At 33.1% G+C, this 23,667-nt stretch overlaps 3 protein-coding genes across 5 annotated transcripts in view; 2 read left to right on the top strand and 1 right to left on the bottom strand.

Annotated features, from left to right (window-relative positions):
• Window positions 1–301: 301 nt before the first annotated feature.
• On the bottom strand, window positions 302–4,445 carry LOC123689772. Its single transcript, XM_045631241.1, has 2 exons — window positions 4,091–4,445; window positions 302–3,994 (listed from the first exon to the last, which is right to left on the bottom strand). The coding sequence occupies exon 2, from the start codon at window positions 3,992–3,994 to the stop codon at window positions 488–490; it is 3,507 nt and encodes a 1,168-aa protein (XP_045487197.1). The 5' UTR covers window positions 4,091–4,445; the 3' UTR covers window positions 302–487.
• Window positions 4,446–6,621: 2,176 nt separating this feature from the next.
• Window positions 6,622–23,667, top strand: part of LOC111001504 (rho guanine nucleotide exchange factor 11) — a 114,179-nt gene continuing 97,133 nt past the window's right edge. For 2 of the 3 annotated variants that reach the window (XM_045631408.1, XM_045631410.1), the window contains exon 1: window positions 6,622–6,860. The gene's annotated coding sequence lies outside the window, so the exon portion shown is untranslated. The remainder of the gene's footprint in view (window positions 6,861–23,667) is intronic. The other variant, XM_045631409.1, reaches the window with a different exon arrangement.
• Window positions 10,277–12,942, top strand: LOC123689800. The gene is made up of 2 exons (XM_045631411.1): window positions 10,277–10,579; window positions 10,787–12,942. Exon 2 carries the CDS (start codon window positions 10,802–10,804, stop codon window positions 12,920–12,922), a length of 2,121 nt encoding a protein of 706 aa, XP_045487367.1. The 5' UTR covers window positions 10,277–10,579; window positions 10,787–10,801; the 3' UTR covers window positions 12,923–12,942.

Below are 23,667 nucleotides of genomic sequence, written 5' to 3' on the forward strand. Positions count from 1 at the left end.
TTTATGGCCATAACGAAGGTAGCGTTCTTCATAACGTGTTATTTTTTCTAAATTGTTGTTACTACAATTATTTTACGAACTTGTGTTGATTTTGTAATTGCCTACCATGAGATAGAGTTTTTAAAATAACTATAAAGCTTTTTAAACCTTTTTTTTAACTAAGTCGACTTGAAAACGTATCTCTTAGTAAATATTGTGTAATTTACTATAGAATGTATATAGGTTGCATATTATGTTTGTCAGCTCGCATGTATTGTTAATTACGACTCCATAAGTTATATTTTTAATAAAATGTTGCACAAAAGTAGAAATATATTTTTATTTAGATTACCTTAATAATAATAAATTACAGGTACACTGCCGGCTAACTTTTTTAGTTATGCCAAAACAAGATAAATAATAAATCAAAGCAAAAAAGTTCAAAGATCACGTTCGAAAAAACAGCGAAATATAATATTATTTACAAAGTAACTATTAAATAACTATGCTAATAAAAATAAAAATTGTTTGAATCAGCAAATTTGTCATGACTTAAGAAACATTTTACTTCCAGATATTTACATGACAGCAATGTTTCTGTTATATCCTTGGCATTATTCCAAGAAGTTTTGTATTCTCTATAAAGGCTCTCAGCCATCAAATAGGCTTCCAATTTATCTATTTTCAAAATACCTCTTGTCACTGTGGCTATGAAATTTAACCGACTTTCTTTATATGGAATATATTCTGAAAGGAAATGTTTGAGGCCTTCCTTGTATATCTCTATAATGGAGAAGAAATATTCGCTGACTAAGTCTACGATTCCATTTCCAATATATTCTCCGAATTTGGTTCCAACTATGTGCATAGCCTCAGTTTTATCATCACTTTCAAAGCAGTGCGGATTTAGTTTTAATGCTGATTTTATGGCGCTGCAGTACAATTGTGTAAAATTTATTTTCATATATTGGTAGAAGTATTCATTTAGTGCCATAAAGGAACTTAACCTTGATGTAATTGTAGTAAAAACAAGTTCACCGGACACATATCGCCTATCTTTAAAGGCTTCAGTGCATTTTAACGATTTTAAAAAGTCGTCTAAACAATTAACTATGTATGATTTATCTTCCAAATCTTTCCAAATTTTTTCAATGTGATCAAAGAACGGATTTAAAGTATTTTTTATAATTTCGCATTGCTCATCACTACTTGTAGCAAAATGTAGGTACTTTCCAATTATTCTCATGCACAAACACATAAAGTTGTTTTCTATAACATGTGACGGTTTGTCTACCTCAATATCACGCGAATGTAAATTTTCATAGTTGGTTAGGTTTTCAACAGTTATATCGTTTTTAATAAAGTCGTTAACAATTTTGGTTACTACATCTTTATCAACTTGGTATAACATTTTTTCTACCTTGCATAGAGCACGCATAGCTTTCTGTCGGCTAACACGCATTCGTGCCTGATAAACTGTGGCCCAGTAATCAGCTTCAATATTTTTGGGAATCTCGCTTTGGTATGTTAAGTGATTTAGAACTTTTCGAGGCAATTTGTCATAGTCAAATCTCAATATTATTTCCTTAACTATTTTCCACATTTCAGGTGGCATAGTAAGTGATGCATTAAAGTAGTATGACACAGCTACTTTAATCGCAATCTTAGGACTTCTTACTGCTACAAAAGTGAATGTTTCTACTTCAAAAGCTGTATTCAACGCAAGTCTTAATGCTAAAGGAAAAGTTTCACGTCGCTGGAGACATGACTTTATATTGTGCTCCAATGAAATACTTTTACTGATTAAGATATTGTTTCCCACAGATTTTAAACCAAGTATCTTCCAGTCAACATTGTCTATGTTAATATGTGGCTTGCATGTATGAATATTATTATGAAACCTCGAAGCGAGTTTCAGATCTGCGTTAGTTTTGTTTTTTCTTAATTCGTCTATTTTCTTTATAATACTTTCAGTGCTAGACAACATCACTATGGGGCGGACCAAACTTGGTTTAGGTGCAATGTTTAAAGCATCGCTTAAAGCCGCGAGATGTTGATCAGCAAGACCAGCTGCTTCTCCAAAATAAATTTTAAGTGTTCGCAAGAAACGATCGTGATTTGTGTTCTCTTTTACGGCTAATGAGGCGAAGATTACGCCATCCCCTAATAATGAAGGATTATGGCGTAAAGCATTAATGTATGATGCTTCGAATTGTTTAATTGGAAAAGTATCTGCAATAAGTTGCCTTCTTGCTATTCTTTTATCAAACAATGAATTTATTAAATCCACATTACCGATTGCTGACTTTGCCAAATTGTCTTCAAGATTAGTAATATCTTTAATTTTATATGTTGAGACTACAGCGACAAACTCTTTTGGCCGACCTTGCAGTATAGTTGGTAAATGTTTTTTCACTTCAACTACTTCAGATCCATTTAAACCGAAGTCTTTGAAAGTTGTGAAGTGATTGTAGTAAGCTTTCATTAGGTCAGCTGTTGGTGTAGTTCCATTTAAAATACTGCGAAGTATAACAGCATGTAATCCCTCAATGCACAATGGATTACCATCATGGCCATCTAGTCCCAGCCCATGTGCAAGTGTTAGCATAAGATTCCAAATATCTTCTGGCATTCTCCAAAACTTAAGCCTTTTAATAAGAGACCTTACAACTGTAGCCCGAAGATTACTGGGTTCATTTTTATGCTTTTCAGTCAGCAATTTCATTAGTGTGTCTACATGTTCAAAAACTCCACCACTCTTGCTAATAAGAACAAGTAAAATATTCTGTCTACCTTCAATGGTGCTTTCAGCTTGCAAACGATTTTTAAGCTCTACATATGTCTTTGAGAATCCAGCAAATCTATATTTATCAAACAGCCGATCAAGCAGTGTTTTCTTCTTCACAACTCTATGCTCCATGGACATTAAACAATAACGAGTCATTTTCTTTTTAACCAGCATTTTCAGGTATTCTTCATCTTCAAATATATGGTCAGTAATGTTAATGAAATTTGGACATTCTGGTTTTCTGTAAGGCCATTCCTTGACTTTTTCTCCAACAGCTTTATCAATAAAGATCAGTTTCTTTAAAGAAGTTCTTTCTTCAAGAGATAGTCTTTTAATCAATGGTTCAACAGATTTATAAGAAAACCAATCATGTAAATATTCTGCCTTGGCAAGATAAAATACTAGATCTCTACATTCATTTGGAGTTAAACATCTAGCTAAAGTATTAACATCCAGAATTTGTGATGTATACAATTCTTGTTTAGCTAAAAATTTACTTTTAAAATTTTTCACAATATATTGAGTTGCAGCAGGACTTAAATGACCCTGAGTATAATAGGATTCAATTAGATCTAAATATAAATTTCCATCTAATTTGAGAATACATTTAAAACTCTCTAAAAATTCAGATTCACTATCTCTGTAATTCATTATGGCATTATTATTTTTAAGCAAACATTCAAAGTAAGATTTAGCAACAGTTGGACAGACTTGACAGAGCATTTTTAAATGTTTTGGAGTTAATTTTTCAATAATATTTACAACTTCATTTAAAATGAATAGCGAAGAACAATGTTTAAGGTATTTGATTGATTCTTCAAAATCATTTTTATAGTATGTATAAAAATCTTCACATCTCTGAGGATCTTTTAAGTTTGCTTTTATCCAATGCTTCATTTTATTTACTCCTGGTTTGCTCATTTCTGGGAACAGATTGGTTTCCAAGTAGACTGGATTAATTATGTAAGCGTACTCAAAATTTAGTAACCAGTATGATTTTAAAGCTCTGCTAACATAAAGCATGTCATCATTTTTTAAAGTTTTTATTATAAATGCAACATGTTTGTGATGATTGGCAATATCAATTTTTAATATTTTATCAATAGAGGTAGTTTTTGGTAAACTCTCAAAGTTTTTATTTTTAAAGCAATTCTCTTTAACTAGATGGTTATAGTATTGGTGCCTTTCACCCAAATTATTTCCTTTTAAGATTATAGTTTCATCCATCTGAAAAGAAAGAAATTATTCACCAAATAGGAATTGTCAAATTATATACAACAAGTGTACAACTTGTACAAGCAACAAGAAAGTCAGTGTACTTACAATCAACAATGATCAAAAATATTTCCTAAAAATCCAAAACCACCACAGATACCAAGTGGGTAGTAGGCAGTAATCAATACTACTTTTACTTCAAAGTATGTATGTACAACTTACGTACTTCTTGAGTTACCTATATCCTTTATTCAAGTCTAGCACAGTTGTGAACTCAGCGGCGATCCGTCAGTGCTTTAAATAACTTAAAAACAACAAATTTGTTCATTTGCACCCTTTAGTCAACAAAAATAACGCCTACAATATTTTTTTATCATCTTTTCCTTCTTTGTGGTGCTTTTTTAACCGTAAAAAATGCGAAAGCCTAAGTTTTAGACTTCGAAGTTCGAACTATCAATTTATAGAAAATAATATGTGGCGCTCCTAAAGAATGTCGGCAATTGGCAACATTAATATAATGATGGGTCATATTATATTTGTAATAAAAAAAATACTATTTTTTAGTAAAATTTATAAATTTAATTTAATTGATATAAAAGATCAATTTGTATATAATTGTATGTAGTAGTTTAACTTAATTGTTTATTTTTTTAATTTGTCTTCTTCAGTATTCATTTCAGTCTATATTCTTCAGTATTTGGTAAGTTTTTATACTTTTTCCTCAAGGCCTGGAATCAGGCGAAAAAATGAACGAGCCCCCGATATCCGGGGGCTCGTTCATTTGCAAACATAGTAATAAGAGGAAAAAAAGATTTGACCTGACGCGTCGTAACAAGCAAAAAGACACTGAGTGTTCGTGCCAAATACCGGATATTGAATTTCCCTCATTATGTTCTGAGATGAAGAACGCTAACGATATACACATAATACAAGTGTAACTGTTAAAACCTACGACAAAAAGTTACTGGACCAGACAAGTTGTAGAGAATTTAATTTGCAACAAATAATGTTAACAATTTTTTTTATCAAATATAAAGTTTGAGATATATCGTAAATACCATTTCAACCCCTTTTTTCAAGATGTTGGCCGTGGGACAAGGGTGGCGACCCCACAAACTTGTTTTTAGCTTTACACTAACCCCCCCATACATCGAAAAAATTATATTGCGTCCTCTAAAAAACGCAAGGTTAGGCCTAAAAAATGTAACATTTCAATGGACTATTACGTTTTCTAGGCAATGTTTATTGCAACACTCGGCGAGTAGGTTAGTTTTGGAAACAAAATACGAATTGGATTATTATAATTTTGATTGAATAAATAAAATATTTTTGTTTTGTCGACATATAAAATTATACGTAGGTAAAAATAACGTATCCATTATTCATTTTTGTCACCAGTACCACTTTGAATCAAGACCAACTAAACGCTTATTTGCCACCATTCTGCCAACTACCTTGCTGAAAACATAGCCACCATCACTAACGGCTTGGAAAACTTTGTCAGAATATGCTGAATCTGGGAAAACAATATTCATATTTACTAATTTTAATTATTTGGATGTAACAATGTAAACTAACATGTGAAAATAATTAGGACTCATACCATTTGTTGTATTATCAAACATATTAACAGTATTGGAAATTGGTTCCAAATTAGACAATTCGCATTGCTAAAATTAAAAGTATAATAAGTTAGTAAATAAGGCTAATCCAGCCGATAAAACCTTAGTAATAGTAAATAGTGCAGCGTACGCAGTCCTGAATAAATCTGACATAACGATATCAATCATTTTTGGAAAAGACATAGGAGACTTAGTTTCTTATAATTTAATATTTAATCAGTAAAAAATCTCACCATGAAAAGAATAAAATATATAATGAGTAACATCACACTAAAATGCAAGTTAAAATTTCATACAGTTTTAATTAAACTAAGAAAATAGAATAATAAATAACGCAATGCATTGAATCTGTCAGATTCTAATCAATGGACCACTCCAATTTCCAAAAAGTACCTATATATTATTATTTTTAACATGTAAATGATGATTATTACATGCCTTCTATTATTTATTTTTCAATTCATAACTTTTTATTTAGATTTCTAAATTGTTTTATAGACAAGTAGGTAGGTACTCCTACATCTACTCTTTTGGTCGCTTACTATTATTTTTATAATGTTAACTACGTTATCTATACAACTAAATTTATTACATAAAACTAAATTTAAATACAAAAATTAGCAGCACTAGAACACACTTTATTGTAACTATCTACCAAAGGTAGTCAAGATGCCTTAACAGTAGTGTATGTAGAAAGTCGAAAACGTAATTTGTATGAAAATGACATCTAGTGTCGGCAGTTGGTACCAACTACTAGCTGTCATTTCATACAAATTTAGTTTTCTTCTTTCTATATACACTACTATTAAGCCGTCTTGACTAGACCCCAGGCTGTCATTTGTTACTTTATTTCACTGCGACTTTTACCAGATATGTAATAGTACAGCCACAATACCCTTTATCATCTGTATACGTTGTCGTAGAAGAAATTGGCAATTGACTATCACAAAAGTCAACTGTCAAATCAAAAAATTAAAAACAAAAGTAAAATCAAATCTTAAATCAAAATGGCTGAAACTCGTTGGAGTATGTTAGACGTCCCGTAAATAAAACTTTATTATTATTTTTTATACGCCTAGTGATTTGTCCAATTATTGTATTCTCATATAAATTATTGTGTACGCGTACATGGTTTGTGAAATTAAGTGCTAATCTTGTGTTATTTAGATCACAGAAGTTTTGTGTGTTTTGTGTCTTGTTTTCGTGGAGAGCAACATAACTTTTTGTCTTTTTGGATTTATGTTTTATTGGATTCGGTAAGCAACAAACTATAATATTATTTACACACACACATAGGTAATGTATTAGTTGTTATTATTTGAAATCTTATAAATAATTTCTTAAAAGTTTTGACAGTTACAGTTTTTTTATGTTTTATTGTTGAGTGAGAGGGATCATGGGGCTGGCTGTTAAATTATGTTTGTTAAAAGTCTGCTTTGTTACTGTTATAAAATCGTATATACTCGATATTATTACGAAATGTCTTAGAATGTCATAGAAAGAGGTCAGGGGTCAATTTAATTACTAACGAGAGTATGTATGACATAGTAAGTTGCTCGCCTTGCACTCCAATCTGACATCATTTCGCATTAGATTAGATTGCCGCACACATTTTACGCCACCAAGACTATGAAATTCCCAATACAAGTTTTTATTTATATAAAACCACAACAGCAATTTTATTCAATGTACATAGATATGCTCAAGATCTTAATATCCAAGAAATTAATCAGGAACTTTCGTAATTATTTTATTAGATAGATGTTATGATGTTATTTAACTTTGTATTAAATTAGGGCAGTAATCACAATTCATCGCTTGTACAAGAAGTATAAAGTTGAAGGATTAACTTATGTAAATTAAGTTAGGACAAAGATAGAAAAAGTTTTATGTAATTTCAATTACTATTTTTATACTTATAAAAATCTTCTAAAACTATCACAAATTTATTAACAGCTTTTAATATTCATGATGGAATAAATTATTATTTTCTTTCAAGTGATTAATGAAATGCTTTAGCCTTATACACAAAACTTAAGTATATACAGTCAAAACCGTTTACAATGACACAGTTTAGAACATAAATATATTACAGTCTGAAATTCTGTGAGGTCTTATTTATAAACATATTCTAAATATCAAATTGTTATTTAACATGAATCATGTTCAAATGATATATGTGTAGAGTACATTGAACTTTATGGGTTACTGTTTATTGAATAGCTTATGTAAGAGCAGTAGTAAATATTGTTGAATATTGTTTGTTGTGTAACAAATAACAGATAAACCTTTGTATTTTATAAAGTTAATAATTAACAACTTCAGTAGACTTAATATAATAATTTTTAAGTTACCCTCTTCTGTTGTTTTTTAAATTTTAAATATATTATCAATAATTGCATTGCTAGAAACCTTACTGTTTTTTTATATGACATAAATACATATTTTTTATATCTGATTAAACAATAAATAGATCCTTAACACATTTACCCATATTCTGGAGACTGAATTGTGTGTTCTAAACATCTATCGTTTATGCACCACTCATATTATTTTGCTTTAGCATCAGTTGAAAATGAATGTAATCATTCATGTAAACCTATAAATATTATGAGAAAAAAATACCATAAAGTACTTTCTTTAAATTACTTATTTCTGTATGTAAAAAGGAAACATTTTTTTGCTTACTGATTTTTCAGTAAGCAAAGAATTAAAATTATAAAAAACAGTCAAAATAACTGTTTTTTATAATATCTCAACTATATTACTTTACCAGTTCCATTAGAACTACATAAGCCATCTATAGTTCATCAACACCACATCATGCACACACTCCTGAGAAATACGAATTGCTTTAATTAGGAGTATACAACTTTAACCTAATATAATTTTACCCTTTTTCTTATCCCAGATCTACCAAACTATTTGTCATTAGTAGGTAGGCAGTTATATTCCTGAAATAATATAAGTTCAACAAACGTAAATGTATGAAATTTTACAACATTCAACGAATTTGAGAGAAAGAAATAATACACTAAAGTTAGTTAAACAGTGTTGTAAGCGCAGTTGAGTTGCAATATAAAAAGTAGGTGATTTAAAGGTGTGTTGAGCTTTTTGCCAGTTCTTCTCATCTTTTTTACACCCTTTTTGCAATGAAACATCATTGCATTGGCTATAAATATATATTTAGAGTAAATTAATGAATAATTTTTCCCATTTATCAGTGTACATTAAGTTACCTAGACTCTGAAGGGCTTGACGCTTTATAGTGTCATGACAAAATGATGTTCATTCAGTTCATATTATCCATAGATTTAATACTGTCCATGAGGTTCAATGTGAGAGTAGAAATTAATTACTTACACAGGCCCAGATACTCAGTCGCATAGAAACCGCCGTGATCGCCCTTCACGCGTCCACGCGTAGGCGAACGTATGCGTTCAAAGTACTAAACTGTATGGTTGTTAAAACAATTGATTGGTTGACGGAAATTATAATTATATGAAGTTCTGTTCCATTCAGGTCATAAATCTGTCTCCGATACATTTGTTTTGTAATGTATGCAGTAACGTGACGAGTGTAATTCACATTCAAGGATTGTTTCGTAATTCCCAAGTCTTTCAGTCAAATTGATTTATAATATGTGTTATACTAGTTACTATGATTAGAGTATGGCTTTATACTGTTTAGTAATTAAATACGGGTGATTTTGTAATTGGTTGTCTAGTTGTTAATATATTATAAGTACTATATATATATATATATATATATATATATATTAAATGACTATCGTGATGACATCTTACCTCTTTTGGTCTCGCTTCTCTAGACCCCTTACTACCGGTCTCACTGAAACCGGACACTCCGTGCTCTATTGTTGAGTTTGTTGTATGTACCATTCAAACGTTTGCCGCAAGCGGGAGAAAGCTTAACACATGTGTACATCGGTTTGAAACTTTGGAACTATAATTTTATTAAAATTCTGTGCATTAATGTTTTTAGAGTAACAAAGAGTTTCAAGGATGTTAGTTTATAGCACGCTGTGATTTTACCCGCGTTACGCGGTCGTAGCTAAGGAGTTGAGTTTAGATCGTTAATTCGAGATCTTCTTGGATAAGGAATTACAATTTTGGTATTTTCGAGATGTGGACTCGAGTGGTTTTCGAAAACCAATTGTCTTAAATCAAAACACTAAAACATGAAAACTGCTAAGATGTGGTTTTAAGGTATATTATTAAAAAAAAAATCGAATTAAACTGTTCCTTATTTTTATGATTACTAAACTAATTAATAAAAATTACGAAACATAACAATAATATTTTAATATTTTGTTTTTCGTAGTGGTTATTAGTTATTTCCTAAATGACTTATATTTACCTATCCTATGATAACCAGTGCTCTCTGATAAACAGCATCTTGTATCAGTTGCTATGTACCCTACTGCTTAAAATTCCCACTCCACACTGGCTGGCACAAGCGTGATTGGGCCAACTCATCTTTATAGATATTTTCAAATCCTGTTCATGAATCGGGATCTCCCAAGATCGGGATTGCATTCCCTAGTCGTAGCGTAATATGGCCTTAAACAATTTAGCGCGAACGATACCATTATGTTTAAAAAATATATTTTGATATAGTAAGTAATGAATATTAAACATGAAATATCGTCGACGATACTGCAATAGCGCTGAACTACCATTTGCAATACCGCGGAATTGCAAAAAGTAGCAAAATTCAAATTTGCGCGCCGCGCTATCCTAGTCTCCCATTGCTGCGTGTTGTTGAACACACCACTTTGAATAAGCCAATCAGAAGCTCTCTGGCGCTTCGCGGCAATAGCGCGATGCGCGAGCCGCGTTTATTGTTGGAAGAGAATACCGCGTAATTGAGCAAAACGTTAACAAATTGTAGTTATAACATAGCGCTGCGTGAAAAATATTGTTAAAAAGTGGTTATTTGTGCATGGAAAGTACCGGTAAGTGATTTAATCTGTTGATTTATGTATAGGCTTGCTATGTTTGATAATGGATTGTACATTTGCATTGTATTTTATAGATAAAATTGATTTTGATGCGGGGTTGTAATTACGCGGTTTTGTTTTTGGAAAAAGCAAAGTAGTTTTGTTACTTCCGCGGTTTTGACGACATTTGAAATTAAACGGTTTTCAATTTGTTTCTTTCAGAATTAGTCGTTATGGATGATGTCTTCCAACCCAGAATCGATCAAGGATTTAGTCAAACGACGGGAGGAGTTGCTAAAGAAAAGGCAATCAGTTTTAGCCAGACAAACACAACCAGGCACAAGCTTCAGCAATGACACTGACATTGTTCCTAAACCTTCGACCTCAGGTGCCAACCAGACAGTTTTACTTGAGTCCATCACCACGACAACTTGCGAAGATACTATTAAACCAGATTTTAGCGACTTTTCATCTGACGATTCAGTAGCTGACCCTGATTTTGTGTTAACAATTGATGAACTTGTAGGTAACATTCGTTCTCCGACATTGCAGTCTCCTGTTATGGAATCGTCCCTTCTTCATTTAGAAGATATCGAAAATTTCCCTGAAAGAACTATTGAAGAGGAGCACACGTCGACAAGAAAAAGAAAAGCAATAGCAGACAAAGATTCATGGAAAAGAGAAAATAATAAAAGACAGAGAATGATGGGGAAGGAGTACTTAGGTTTTAGAAAGATTGATGGAAAGTATGTGCAAGACATCGCCAAACCGAACAGAAAGCTTAATATGATGCGATGTTCTTCTGAACGCTGTACTTCGAGTAAAGTTTTCTGTTGCAACATTTTCACTGAAGAAATGCGGATGAAAATATTTGATGAATTTTGGGCGATGACATGGAAAGAAAAGAAGCTCTATGTTTTGACCCTGATTGACACCCAAGACACACAACGAAAGACTAAAGGTGCCGGCAGTAATAGTAGACGCAGTGGGAGCAAGATTTACCACTTAAAAGCTGCCAATAGTAAAGTACGTGTGTGCCAAACTATGTTTTTGGGCACGCTTGGAATCAAGGAATGGACTTGCAGATATTGGTTGGGCGAAAAAGGAAGTAGAGGGAGTTCTCAAGAAGTTTCAGCTCAGGCTGATGGGCAGAATGATCAAATAACAAAAAAACTCTCTGTTTTGTCTTTTTTACAAGAAATCCCCAAACTTCCATCGCATTATTGCAGGAAATCGAGCCAAAAACTGTATTTAGAACCCATTATTCAATCCAAGGCCCATCTTTACCGTTTATATGTAAAACGTGCAAATTCTCTCTCCTCTCCTGTTGCAGGTCGAAAGTTTTTTGAAGATTTGCTATCTCAACAAAATATTTCCCTTTTCAAACCAAAAAAGGACGAGTGTGATACTTGTTGTGCACATAAGGCTGGCAATCTAAGTGACGAAGAGCACAAAATACATTTGGCACTCAAAACAGCAGCTCGTCAAGAGAAGAATAAAGACAAAGAGGCAGCGATCAAAGGAGAAGTTCACGCCATAACTGCTGACATGCAAGCCGTAATGTTGTGCCCATACCTAAATGCCAGTGCACTGTACTTCAAAACGAAGCTTTGTGTGCATAACTTTACAGTTTATAATTTGAGTAACCATCAAGCAACGTGCTACTGGTTTGACGAAACCGTTACAGATTTGAGAGCCACCACGTATGCTTCCTTCTTTGTTGCCTACATCACGAACTTACTTGAAAATGATCCTAAAGAAGTGATAATTTACACAGATGGTTGCACAGCTCAGAACCGTAATAATGTGGTTTCAAATGCTCTCTTGCGGCTCGCCGTCAAATATAATGTAACGATCACCCAGAAGTTTTTAGAAAAGGGACACACTCAAATGGAGGTAGACTCGGTGCATTCCGTAATTGAAAGAAAATTAAAAAATCGCGAGATTCACCTGCCGAGTCAGTACGCGATGATATCAAAAGAAGCCAGAATAAAACCTTTTCCCTATGATGTGGTGATGCCTGATTATACCTTCTTCAAGGATTACAGCCGGAAAGACTATCTCGTTTATGAGTCTATAAGACCAGGACGAGTTGCTGGTGACAAATGTGTGACTAATATAAGGGTGCTAAGGTACAACACGAATAGTACTATTGATTATAAATTGATGTACTCAGATGAATACATGCGTTTACCCCGGCGTGCGAAACCAATAGAATCCCTCTTATCTGAACCTCCACAGCTACATGATGGTCCGCAAAAAATTACTAAAGCAAAATTTAATCATCTACAAGAGCTGAAAACTGTCATACCGCCCGATTGCCACGAGTTTTATAATAATTTAATTTTTGACGATTAAAATAATTGTTTTGTACTTTTTATGATTGTTTCAATTACGCGTATCTATTCATTTTATTATATCTTAAGACTGATATTGGCACAAAAAAACCGCGTAAGTGCCGCAAAACTCGCATAAATTCAAAAACTGCAATTTTTCTACCACTGACTGATGGCCTGGTACACTAAGAACCCAATATTTCAGTAAGATTTGCTATATCATTCTATACACTTAAATTATAAAGTTTTTTTTATCTCCTGGAAAGTAGTCAACCTTGTAGTTACGCACTATTGCAAATAGTAGATCAGCGCTTTTGCAGTATCGTCGACGATATACAATCTTCAAATATGAATATGGTGCAAAACCGTAATAATTCGATTCGAGTTATGTACACTATGTGCTGAGTCGCGTCTTTTGACCTGAAAACCGATCCCCCACGACCTCAGCGATGCAATTGTGCCGTGAAATGCTAATTATAAACTAACATTTATAGGGGAATTATTATGTTATAGTCTAGACTCTAGATTATCTAGAGTGTGAATGTCCAAGGATAACTTTTTACCCGCAGCACATATGTAGACAATATATTATGATTACACACAACATTTTTATAATTGCTATATGGAAAGTATCGAGCAGTGTTGGCCTAGTGGTTTCAGCATGCGATTCTCATCCCTGAGGTCGTAACTCGTAGGTTCTGCCCTCAGCTGTGCACAAACTTCTTCCTATGTGCGTATATTTAACATTAGATCGATCAGTAAAGGAAATCATCCTGAGAAAACCGGTTTGCCGTAGACGCAAAAAATCGACGGTGTGCGTCAGGCACAGGAGGCTGATCTACTTACCTATTTGAGAAGCAAAATATTATGAAACAAATACCGATATCTGAGGCTCATACCTAGACAGTTTGTAGCCACTGATTGTTTTTCGATGGAAAATACGGTGTTTGTAAATTTATAAGACGTGCTAAAACATTTATAATTTTAGTGTAGTTTGTGGAAGACATTTTGTCCGGACTATACAAACAGACACGGTTCTTTAAGTAAATCTTTATCTTCAATATATATAATGTATACGTGGCATATATGTCCTACATAGAAATAATTACCGGTCAATTATCTTATTGTAATTCTTATTTGGCCTCATTAGTTACACACAAATTAAGACTTACACTCATGTACATTGTAGCTCATCTAGTGTTCTCCAGGAAAGACAAACATATATTTTATGTTTAGTTCAGTTTTAAGTATCTAATTAGTCCCGGACGGTTGTCACTAAGCACCTGGATATCCGCTAAACTAGCCTAAATGAACCGAGAACAGAAAACAGGCACATAAAGATTTAGTCAATCCATAAATCCGTTGTTAGTACTGTGCGCTTTGTACCCTGATCGTAAATGCCAACGCCAATTAGTATTTCACTAAACTGTTTATTTCTTTGAGCTGACTTATATTTGATAGTTCAGTTTCTATAATTATTAATTGGACAAGTCACAAGCCTGAAGGATATTGAAATATTTCACGTTTTTTTATTGAACCGGGGGCAAAGGGGCAGTAGGCTCAGCTGATGTTAAGTGATACAGCCGCCCATGGACACTCGCGTTGCCAAAGGACTCGCGAGTGCGTAGCCGGCCAGTTAAGAATTGTATGAAAAGAAGGACCCTTGTTTGTATGGCTTAAAGAATGCTTCGGTGGCCAGCTGGTTCCACATACTACCTCAAAAACCTCAGTTCTGGATTGAAATATTTTCGTATTCTGCCTCGACTTCAAGTATTCATTCGAACAACTCCTCTAAACCAACATATCTGATGCGCTGTCAACATACTATTCTATACCAATAGTAATACATATTTTGCTTAATTTGTTTTAGGTAGTTTTTTTTCTTTCTAAGATTCCTTTTTGACCAGGGACTGAACATAATGTATTGTGTTCTGTGAAGTAGATAGACAACATTATAAATAATAGATAATCTTTATATTATCCGATTTGCGAAATTGTTCGAAGGAAATTACGAAATAGATATAATAGTTTAACGCAATTTAAAACTTTTTTACTATTCGTGTCTAACGATTGATACAAAATATTTGTCACCAAGTTCACTTGTCCACCCAATCTAAGGCACGACAGTGATCTATATGACGTCATTGCAGGCACTAACTTGGCGCACGCCCAGATTGGTATTTTAGATTATTTACATCGTCGCATAGATATTATTGTCTATGACACGATACGACGACATTGAATTCTATAGTGAATCCGAATTTATTTATAAATAAACTTTTTGTATAGTTGGATTCGTTAACTATAAGTTATCAGTAACACAAGTATCATTAACATATTTTATTATTCCATTTTTGAATTGTATTTCTATTAATATTGCGAATATTGAAAAAATGAAAGTATTATCACACTTAATTCAAAGCCGAGGCCTATTCTTAAAAGCTCCTAGTCTTAGCAAACGTATACATACTTGGGTTAAGCTTTCAAGCGGCTTCGGTAATTAGATTTAAGTATTACGTTTATGTGTATTTATGTATAATACATTTTTCATATACGAAAGTTGACCAAGTCTCGACTAGGAACTCCATCCTTAAGCTTCGTAAGCAATGTTACGGCAGCAATTGTTCATGTACTGGTACTCCTTGCCCGTGTATCAAATTTAAATAGGGTTTTTTAAATAGTGCATTAATATTAGTGGGTAGATCATAGTTTCACTCGACTGTGTTAATATCGATCACGACGCTATGTGTTACGTCACGCAACCGGTCCTGCAGCTTACTTAGTGCAAATACAGTTAAAGTAGGATACTTGTTTTTTGTCGCGGTTCGATATACTCTTATCAATTTTACTATTCACATAACGGTAGGTACTGGTCGGGTTTTGTAATGTTTATGGATGATTCAGCCTTAGCACCAGTGGCAATGATAAAAATGTATATCAATTTAAGATCTATAGATAAGTAATATTCGAAAATGTTCTGAAATATTTTTGCTTTCGTGTACGCTCAGCTTAGATAATGAAAGGTTATGGGAATATTTAGGTTTTGCAACTGGACCAACACTTCAGTGCGGGCTATGCAAAGACACGATTAACGAATAGAAAAATCTACTGTATAATTTGTTTAACGATAGCCTTGATTTTCTAACAGTTTGCCTATAAATTTTCCACTGGAGCCTTGGTTTCAAAGCTGAGCAGTTAATGTCCACGTGATGTAGTTGACGTTCGTTTGTTTAGCTTCCGCAGATTTGTGTATAAAATCTCTTTATTAGTATCATAAACATATTACTCTCGAAAAAATGATCACTGAAAATGTTTTAAAGCATTCATGTGCTTTTAAAATAGAGAGAGCATGCTCAAGGGTTGTCTGAAGTAAAAGCAAAGGCAGTGTTCTGGGCTAGATCCCATACATTAAAATAATTACGTAATAAAAAATATCTATTACCTATATTTTTTTGGAGTAGGATAAGTCGTAGGAGGAGTTATTTAGAAAATTGAGTTCAATTAGATATTTCTACTGACACTTACGTCAACAGTCTTATAACACGGCCGAAATACCAGGCTCCAGCCATTACTGCCAAATTTTATACATATCTCTTTAAAACTTACAATTTAAAAAGATACTTCATAATTGCAACAATTTGTGAGTATTATACACTTTATTCATAATAAATAAATCGTTTAGATTATATTTGAGCTTATCGGTATTAAAAGAAGCCTACAATAGAAACGAAAATATTATTTTAAAGCATATTAGTCTACACGGCAAGCACGTAAATGACAGATGATAAAGACTCAAAACTTTTGAAAAATGCATAGATGGAGAATAGACGCACGCCCTTATTTATTAATATTCATCAATGGTACATATATAAGTGTGGAAGGAGAAAACCAGAGGCTATCAATAAGATTGCCATATTCTAAATAGTCAAATATACCTATAGTCTAAAATCTTATAAAACCCCTTCGTTCCATAGTTTTAACCTTGTTTTCTATTAGAGTAATAGTGTGTTTAGTTAAAATTATATCATGCGATGCAGTTAAGTAATAAGCCCATGCAAACAGAAGTAAGGTCATTTTAATTGACAGTGGGATGTTTACTATCCCACTCTTACAAATGCTAATTCATTATGAAGAAAGGGATAGACGAAATTTATTCAGACTGACCTCTGTTGATTGGCCAAAAAACATCCTTACACCTGCTTTTAAGGGAAGTGAAGCTCATTGCTTTTAATGTTTATGTATGAAGGGATATCTGTTTTGATTGTGTAAACTGTATAATGAATGTATATTGAATAATTTATTGAAATAATAGCATTATATTAATTAACTTTGTTGTTTTTGTATTAGATTAACCTTACAAATCCTCCCAACTTTACTGTTTTTCTTGTTGTAGTATTCTAGTACTTAATGATATTTTTTTGTTTTATTTTTTTAGAGCAGTGTTGGCCTAGTGGCTTCAACGTGCGACTCTCTTACCCGAGGTCGTAGGTTCATCCCCGGCTATGCCAATGCTATACCAATGGATTTTTTTTCTATGTGCGCATTAACATTTGCTCGAACGGTGAAGGAAAAACATCGTGAGGAAACCGACATGACTTAGACTCAAAAAGTCGACGACGTGTGTCAGGCACTAGCATCATGTAACAGATTCAGAAATCTGAGGCCAAGACGTAAAGAGGTTGTAGCGCCACTGATTTTTTATTTATTTATTTACTAATACAATGTGATTTTCACGGAAATTGTTTGTGCCTATTGAGGTTCATATAAAATGAAATCAGTAGTAACCCAAGCTGAATATTAAAATTTAAAATGTATTTCTAAAACAATTTACTACCTTGTCGGCCTTTGTTTTTTCCACGTTTAAAGCTATAACCAGTCTGTTGTGCATTTCTAGGGAATCAACAAGAGACCGTAACCAACAAAGAGAGCATTTGGCACGTGCCCGTCGAACGATCGGTTTTCATTGCCAAAATAATTTGCATAGAGGAAGCCGCTATGACATTTATTACGTGTGCCATTATACACTGTGATGTCACTGTTTCCAGTATTTTACATACATTATATTAATAACGTCTTATGTATATTAATGTAAAACGAAAATAATCGGTGGTAATTTAATTTTTTAATACAGTTGCTATAAAAGTGGCGTATTGCAGGGACGCATAGCGTTCGGGATGAGAGCTATTACACACTCGTGCGTTCTATTTCCCAACTGTCAAAACAATGTCTATTAAAAAGAAAAAACCAACCACGACGTTTTTACTAAAAAAATCACAAAAGTTTTTATGATTCATGCAAATACTTTAAAGAGAAGCTACTAATTTGTTTCAATATCAGATTTAATGATATTTAATTATTGGATTCAATGTGTTAAAATTCTAATGAAGACTTGGCTGTATGGGCGTAGTTCCCTTTGCCTACCCAGAATGGGTGAAGAAAAGAAAAAAATATACGCTCATATTCTTTTATGGTTGGCGCCATTTTCCAAAAATGTTCTTTTGAGTTGAGTTCTTTGTTGCACAAAATGAGTAGTTTCGGCCAGAACTCTTTGCAATGACAGGCTTTCCGCACTTGTAATAAAATATACTATTCTGCAGAAAAAAAGACAACGAATAAGTTTACTCAAAAGTCATGAAAAATGGCAATCTTTCTTGTCACGGTCATTGAAATTACTTTCACTGACGTTTACGCGTAAATTAAACATGGTAATAGCATTATTCAAGCTCAATTGTCTCCTCTTGTCTGCAGTCTATGCTGCTATCAAACATTTTGTCTGTCCTCATTTCTTTTTGTAAACACTATTCGGCTATGAGTTTTAAATTTTATATTTACATAATATCTTCATGTTTGGAGACATGTTTCCGCAAAGATGCTTATATTGTGACCTCCAGGAATTATAATGGAAATATTTTTATTAGGAATTTTTAAGAAAATTAATATTGTGATGAGATGTATCAACAATATAACCAAACAATATTACCCAGAATCGGTTATTGTTATCTCGTCCGTTGAATTTACTAAAAACTTTAAAAATGTCGAGCACATATATGTATATGTTTGATGTGGTTCATATTTACGCTTTATTGCAGTTACCACTACGTTTTAATGATATTCAGAAGTATTGTTGATACTTTATTTCATAAAATTATACGTCAATTTTAAAAACCGTACGTTAAATAAATATTGAGCAATATTAAATGAGGAAGACAGCGATTTAATGCCACGTTCTGATAATAAACATCATATCTTGCGGCCATTTTCTTGATTTATCTGAAACTGTGACTGTTACAGATGTCCTATGGCCTTGAATTGTGTGATTTTTCAGAACAGAAAGCATAAGGAAATCATATTATTTTGATTTGTAAAGGTTTTAAAAGAAACTGTACAACACGTATTAAAATGGAATAAATAAAATATACAAAATGGTATTGCCTCTAGGTATATTCTTCTTATAGTGCCATCTTCTTTCGAAGGTTGGCGATCATCATGGCTCCTTAAGTTTTGGGTACCGCGCTTCTGAACAATGACTGCTGGTGCTTTGACCCAAACCTTTGTCTGAATGAGAATGAAGTGAAACCGGAGCTAGTACAACCGAGTTTCATACAACCTAAATATATAGATTGGACTTTGACAAAACACAATTGTTTTTAAATAAAAGCTAACATCTTATACTACTAGCATAATGAAATGTCTTTATAAAATGGTCCATCTAGCACGCGCAAGCGCGCTCTGAGGCAATAACAGATTATTCCCATATTACGACACAAGTACGTGCTTCAAGATCCGGCCGCTACGTCCGTAGTATTCAAACTCGTTTTGTGCAATACGTTGCAATAGGTGATAACCGATAAACAAGAATTTTGTTAGTGTTATTACCGCGAAAGATGTGTTGGTACTGGGTTCTATGTACTTACTTGCATTTGTGTGATGTCAGGACTTCATAACTATATATGTATTTTCAAGGTCCCATCCATTTTAATTTAAAAAAAAAATCCTCGATATAGCAATGGAACGGCATAACAAACAATAGTATAATATTGAACTTGGCGTTGTTGTATGTGCGTATATAAATAGGCGTTCCTACCGTTTAAGCATTTTCACGTGGGATTTTTGCATCCACTTCGTTGATTATTTTCTATAAGCCCTTCAATGCCTTACGTGTCGATATTTGGGTCTAAGACATGCTGGGCTCACGATTTATTGCTGAATCGTACTGTTCTGCAAACATAAATATTACATTTATTTAGTGTCCTACCACGACATACTACTCGATAGACTGTACAACTAATTTACTTTGTTAATACCGCAATACATACTTACATATATATTTTTTATAATTACGCAATTTAACATTACTTAATATATTATTTCTTATAAATAAATAATCACAAAGTACACGATACAGTGACTCGATGACCCCGTAATAATCGTTAAATCAATTATCTAGCAACTAGAAACTACGGAGCCTTGACAAATGGTAAACAAATAACGTTTTCATTACCGTGTTACGAAATAACGCTTGTATTACAGTACAAGTTGATTCAATGCTAGCTCTAAACTACCTTTTCATGTTTACAAATACATAATCAAAGTTATGGTTTCTTCCAAAATCGTGTTAGCTTCACGGGCAAGTAGTTGATTAGCCTTGTAATGTAAATATATCATTTCGTAGGACTTTTGCATTCATTAAATAAAACAAATAATTTATTCGCAGCCAAAGGGCTAATGTGGACGATTAATATTGTAAAATTTTTGTGTCGAATAATAAATACAGTCAAAATCGTTTATGACGAAATCGTTAAGAACGACATACCACTTTTGACCAAAATCAAAGGTCCCGGCTGAATTCTATTTTATTAGGTGCTTGATAACAACGTCATCGGCTGTTACGACTATCGGTTTTTACGACAAATATAAGTAGTCGCTTTGATGTAATTATAACGGATTTTAATTTATATTATAATAATAGAATGTTTTTTATGTAACCTTATACCCAGCTATCAAAACGCTGCAGACTTTATTTAACTAAACACCATTTCATGTGCCTCCATTGTGGCATCTTTTGGCACTCCAGCAGATACGATTGGGACTTGTTATGTGCTAAGAGACTGAGTAAGGATTTTTCAATTATTCTCCTGTTTGCTTTCTACACGCAACTACTGGTCCGGTATCTCGGACACTTAATTACTATGTGGAGTGCGGATTCCGCCTCTTTATCGCAATTGATTGCTATTTCATACAAATGTGTATAAATATTTAGAAAATGGGACTTGTCCCATTAAACTTGTGTTAACGAGACCTGTACTATAGAATATTCGATGTTAGCAACAACAGTCTTCTAGACAATCTTTTTAGAATTTTTATTGTTTTTTACTGCACTTGTTTACGTTTATACACCTTGGGTGATCAACATATGTATAATTTAATAATAATAATTGACGTATGAGTGTATGACGACGATGAGTGTAAAGCTGATAAGTGAATAAATATTGGCAGGGGTTGGTCCCCGCTATCTATTTACTTATACATATAAGATAAATACCATAACGAAGTAATTAATTTATAATACGCAATCCTATCTAATTAATCCACAAATTCGGATATGTCAGGGCCCTTGCATTTGTCGCTGTTGCTATAAAAATAGATATAAAATCTTTGGTTCAATATTATCATACTCTTCCGATGAGTCAGTGCTAGCGGTCCCAGTCGTTGGTTATCACCGCGATAAACGTCTGTTTGTTTGTATTTTGTCATCGCTTTGTTCGGTTTGAACTACCGATTTCTGCAGACACAATTTCTACTTCACAGACATATAAACATCTGTATTATCAGTACCTGCTAACATGATATTGTTTCTAGTCAAATATAAACTGTAAATAATCATATCGCGCCGTAGCCCGTAGGTTTTGTTTATTTCCCAATTTCAGAAACAAGTGTTCTCAAATTTGCGTTGAAACAAAATACTTTTAGCCTAAACTTTCATATGAAGAATCTCTTAAAGTATTTAAAAGGTGATATAGCTACAGAAAAGCTGTCGAATTAATTTATTACTACAGAGGCTCAATTAACAAACCTAAATGTTTTCATATGATGTCAGTCAAAAGACCATTCTCCACACCAAGGCACATCTCATTCTACGTTTATTATAGTACTAGCGGCCCGTTCCGGTTTTGCACGGGTAGTTTTTGTTATATGTTCTTTAATATGGTGAAACATTTTTTTTCTATCATGAATAGTTTTCGCAGTGCAATGAAAGAAGTTTTATAGTTCATTTTTTACAACATAACATCATTACAGTTTTAGTGGGAACCTTAATTTTTATTGCAAATAAAATAGCCTATATTAATCTAAAAATAAGGGATAATCTAGCATTCAAATGGTAAAGGAATTTTTAAAATCGGTCCTGTAGGTAAGAACTTTTTGAAACATTTCATTACAAACATACTTACATATATATACAAATCTTTCCTCTTTATAATATTAGTAAAGATGGGCTTGCAAGCCTTTGAAGTTTCTAAGCTATCTTTTGTCTTGGGATCACTGAACCAAATCAGTTACAGGCCGTTGCAGGTAGTTACATAGGTGCTATTTCCGCATGAAAAGCGGGTTTCGCTTTTCAGTCCTTTCCTTATAAAATGCCCAACTAACCGTTAAATGTAATAATGTATTAAAATATTACATATATACGTTTTCTTTGTATTTTGACGTGAACAATTTGAGAGAAAGTCTATTTGACTACGCTGATTAAAGCGTATGAAATGTTTGAATAAACACAAAATATTCAGTGTCGTTAAAATTTATTGCATAAGCGTAACACAAGATTATTTATTGTTAATGTGGATAAAACGCACAAACCATTGGCTATACTAAAATATAGTGTCGAGCCAAGGCTCAAGGTTTTTGCTCACTCAGGCTTTCTTAGTTAATAAGCGTGGAGATTAGCGTCAGGAATTACGACCCGAGAGTTTTTTTTAATGTAATAGGAGGCAAATGTGCAGGAGGCTCACCTGATGTTAATTGATACCGCCGCCCATGGACAATCACATTGTAAAAAACCAATATAGCCAGATGTAATCACTCTATTAAGCATTATTTAAGCATAGCATAGTATTTCACTTAATAACCCGTAAAGAATGAGCATTACCCCTTGTTATACTTGAGTGGTGAATATAGAGTGAAAATAATATATTCTACTTAAGTAGTTTAATATTTTTATATACTTAATTACGTTTACATTGTTGTTAGAGTTAAAAACGTAACATATGAAGAATGTAGTACTTTATTTTTTATTATGTTTATCTTTTCAAAATAATTATTGAGTCTCTTGCATTTTACTCAGCAATTTCTACTTACCGGGCCTAAAGTCTTACTAGAAGAGCCGCGGGCGCATCTAGTATCAGACTGGCGCAATTATCTCGGCCCCTTACAGTTTTTCCTTCATCCCGCCTGGATCTTGATACCTGTAGGAAGTCAGGAACGATGAATCACATTCAAGTTTATGGGCTCTATAATTAAGATGACCAATACATTCTTGTTACGTCACCGTTGGTATGTAAATTGAATCCAGGTGTGTGAGAAAGAAATTATTTTAATAAAATCCTTATCAAATTCAACATTTGTCTATTTCAAATGTACGTAAATATATGTATGTAATTATTTAGCAACGGTAATGATGAATGGTGTACGCATCATTAGCGATAATTAAGCACTGCGAGTGCTTCTAGGGCGAGCCGTGGGAACTTGATATTATCATACCGTAAAAGCATG

This window comes from Pieris rapae, chromosome 15 (assembly GCF_905147795.1).
Source record: "Pieris rapae chromosome 15, ilPieRapa1.1, whole genome shotgun sequence".
Lineage (NCBI taxonomy): Eukaryota > Metazoa > Arthropoda > Insecta > Lepidoptera > Pieridae > Pieris > Pieris rapae.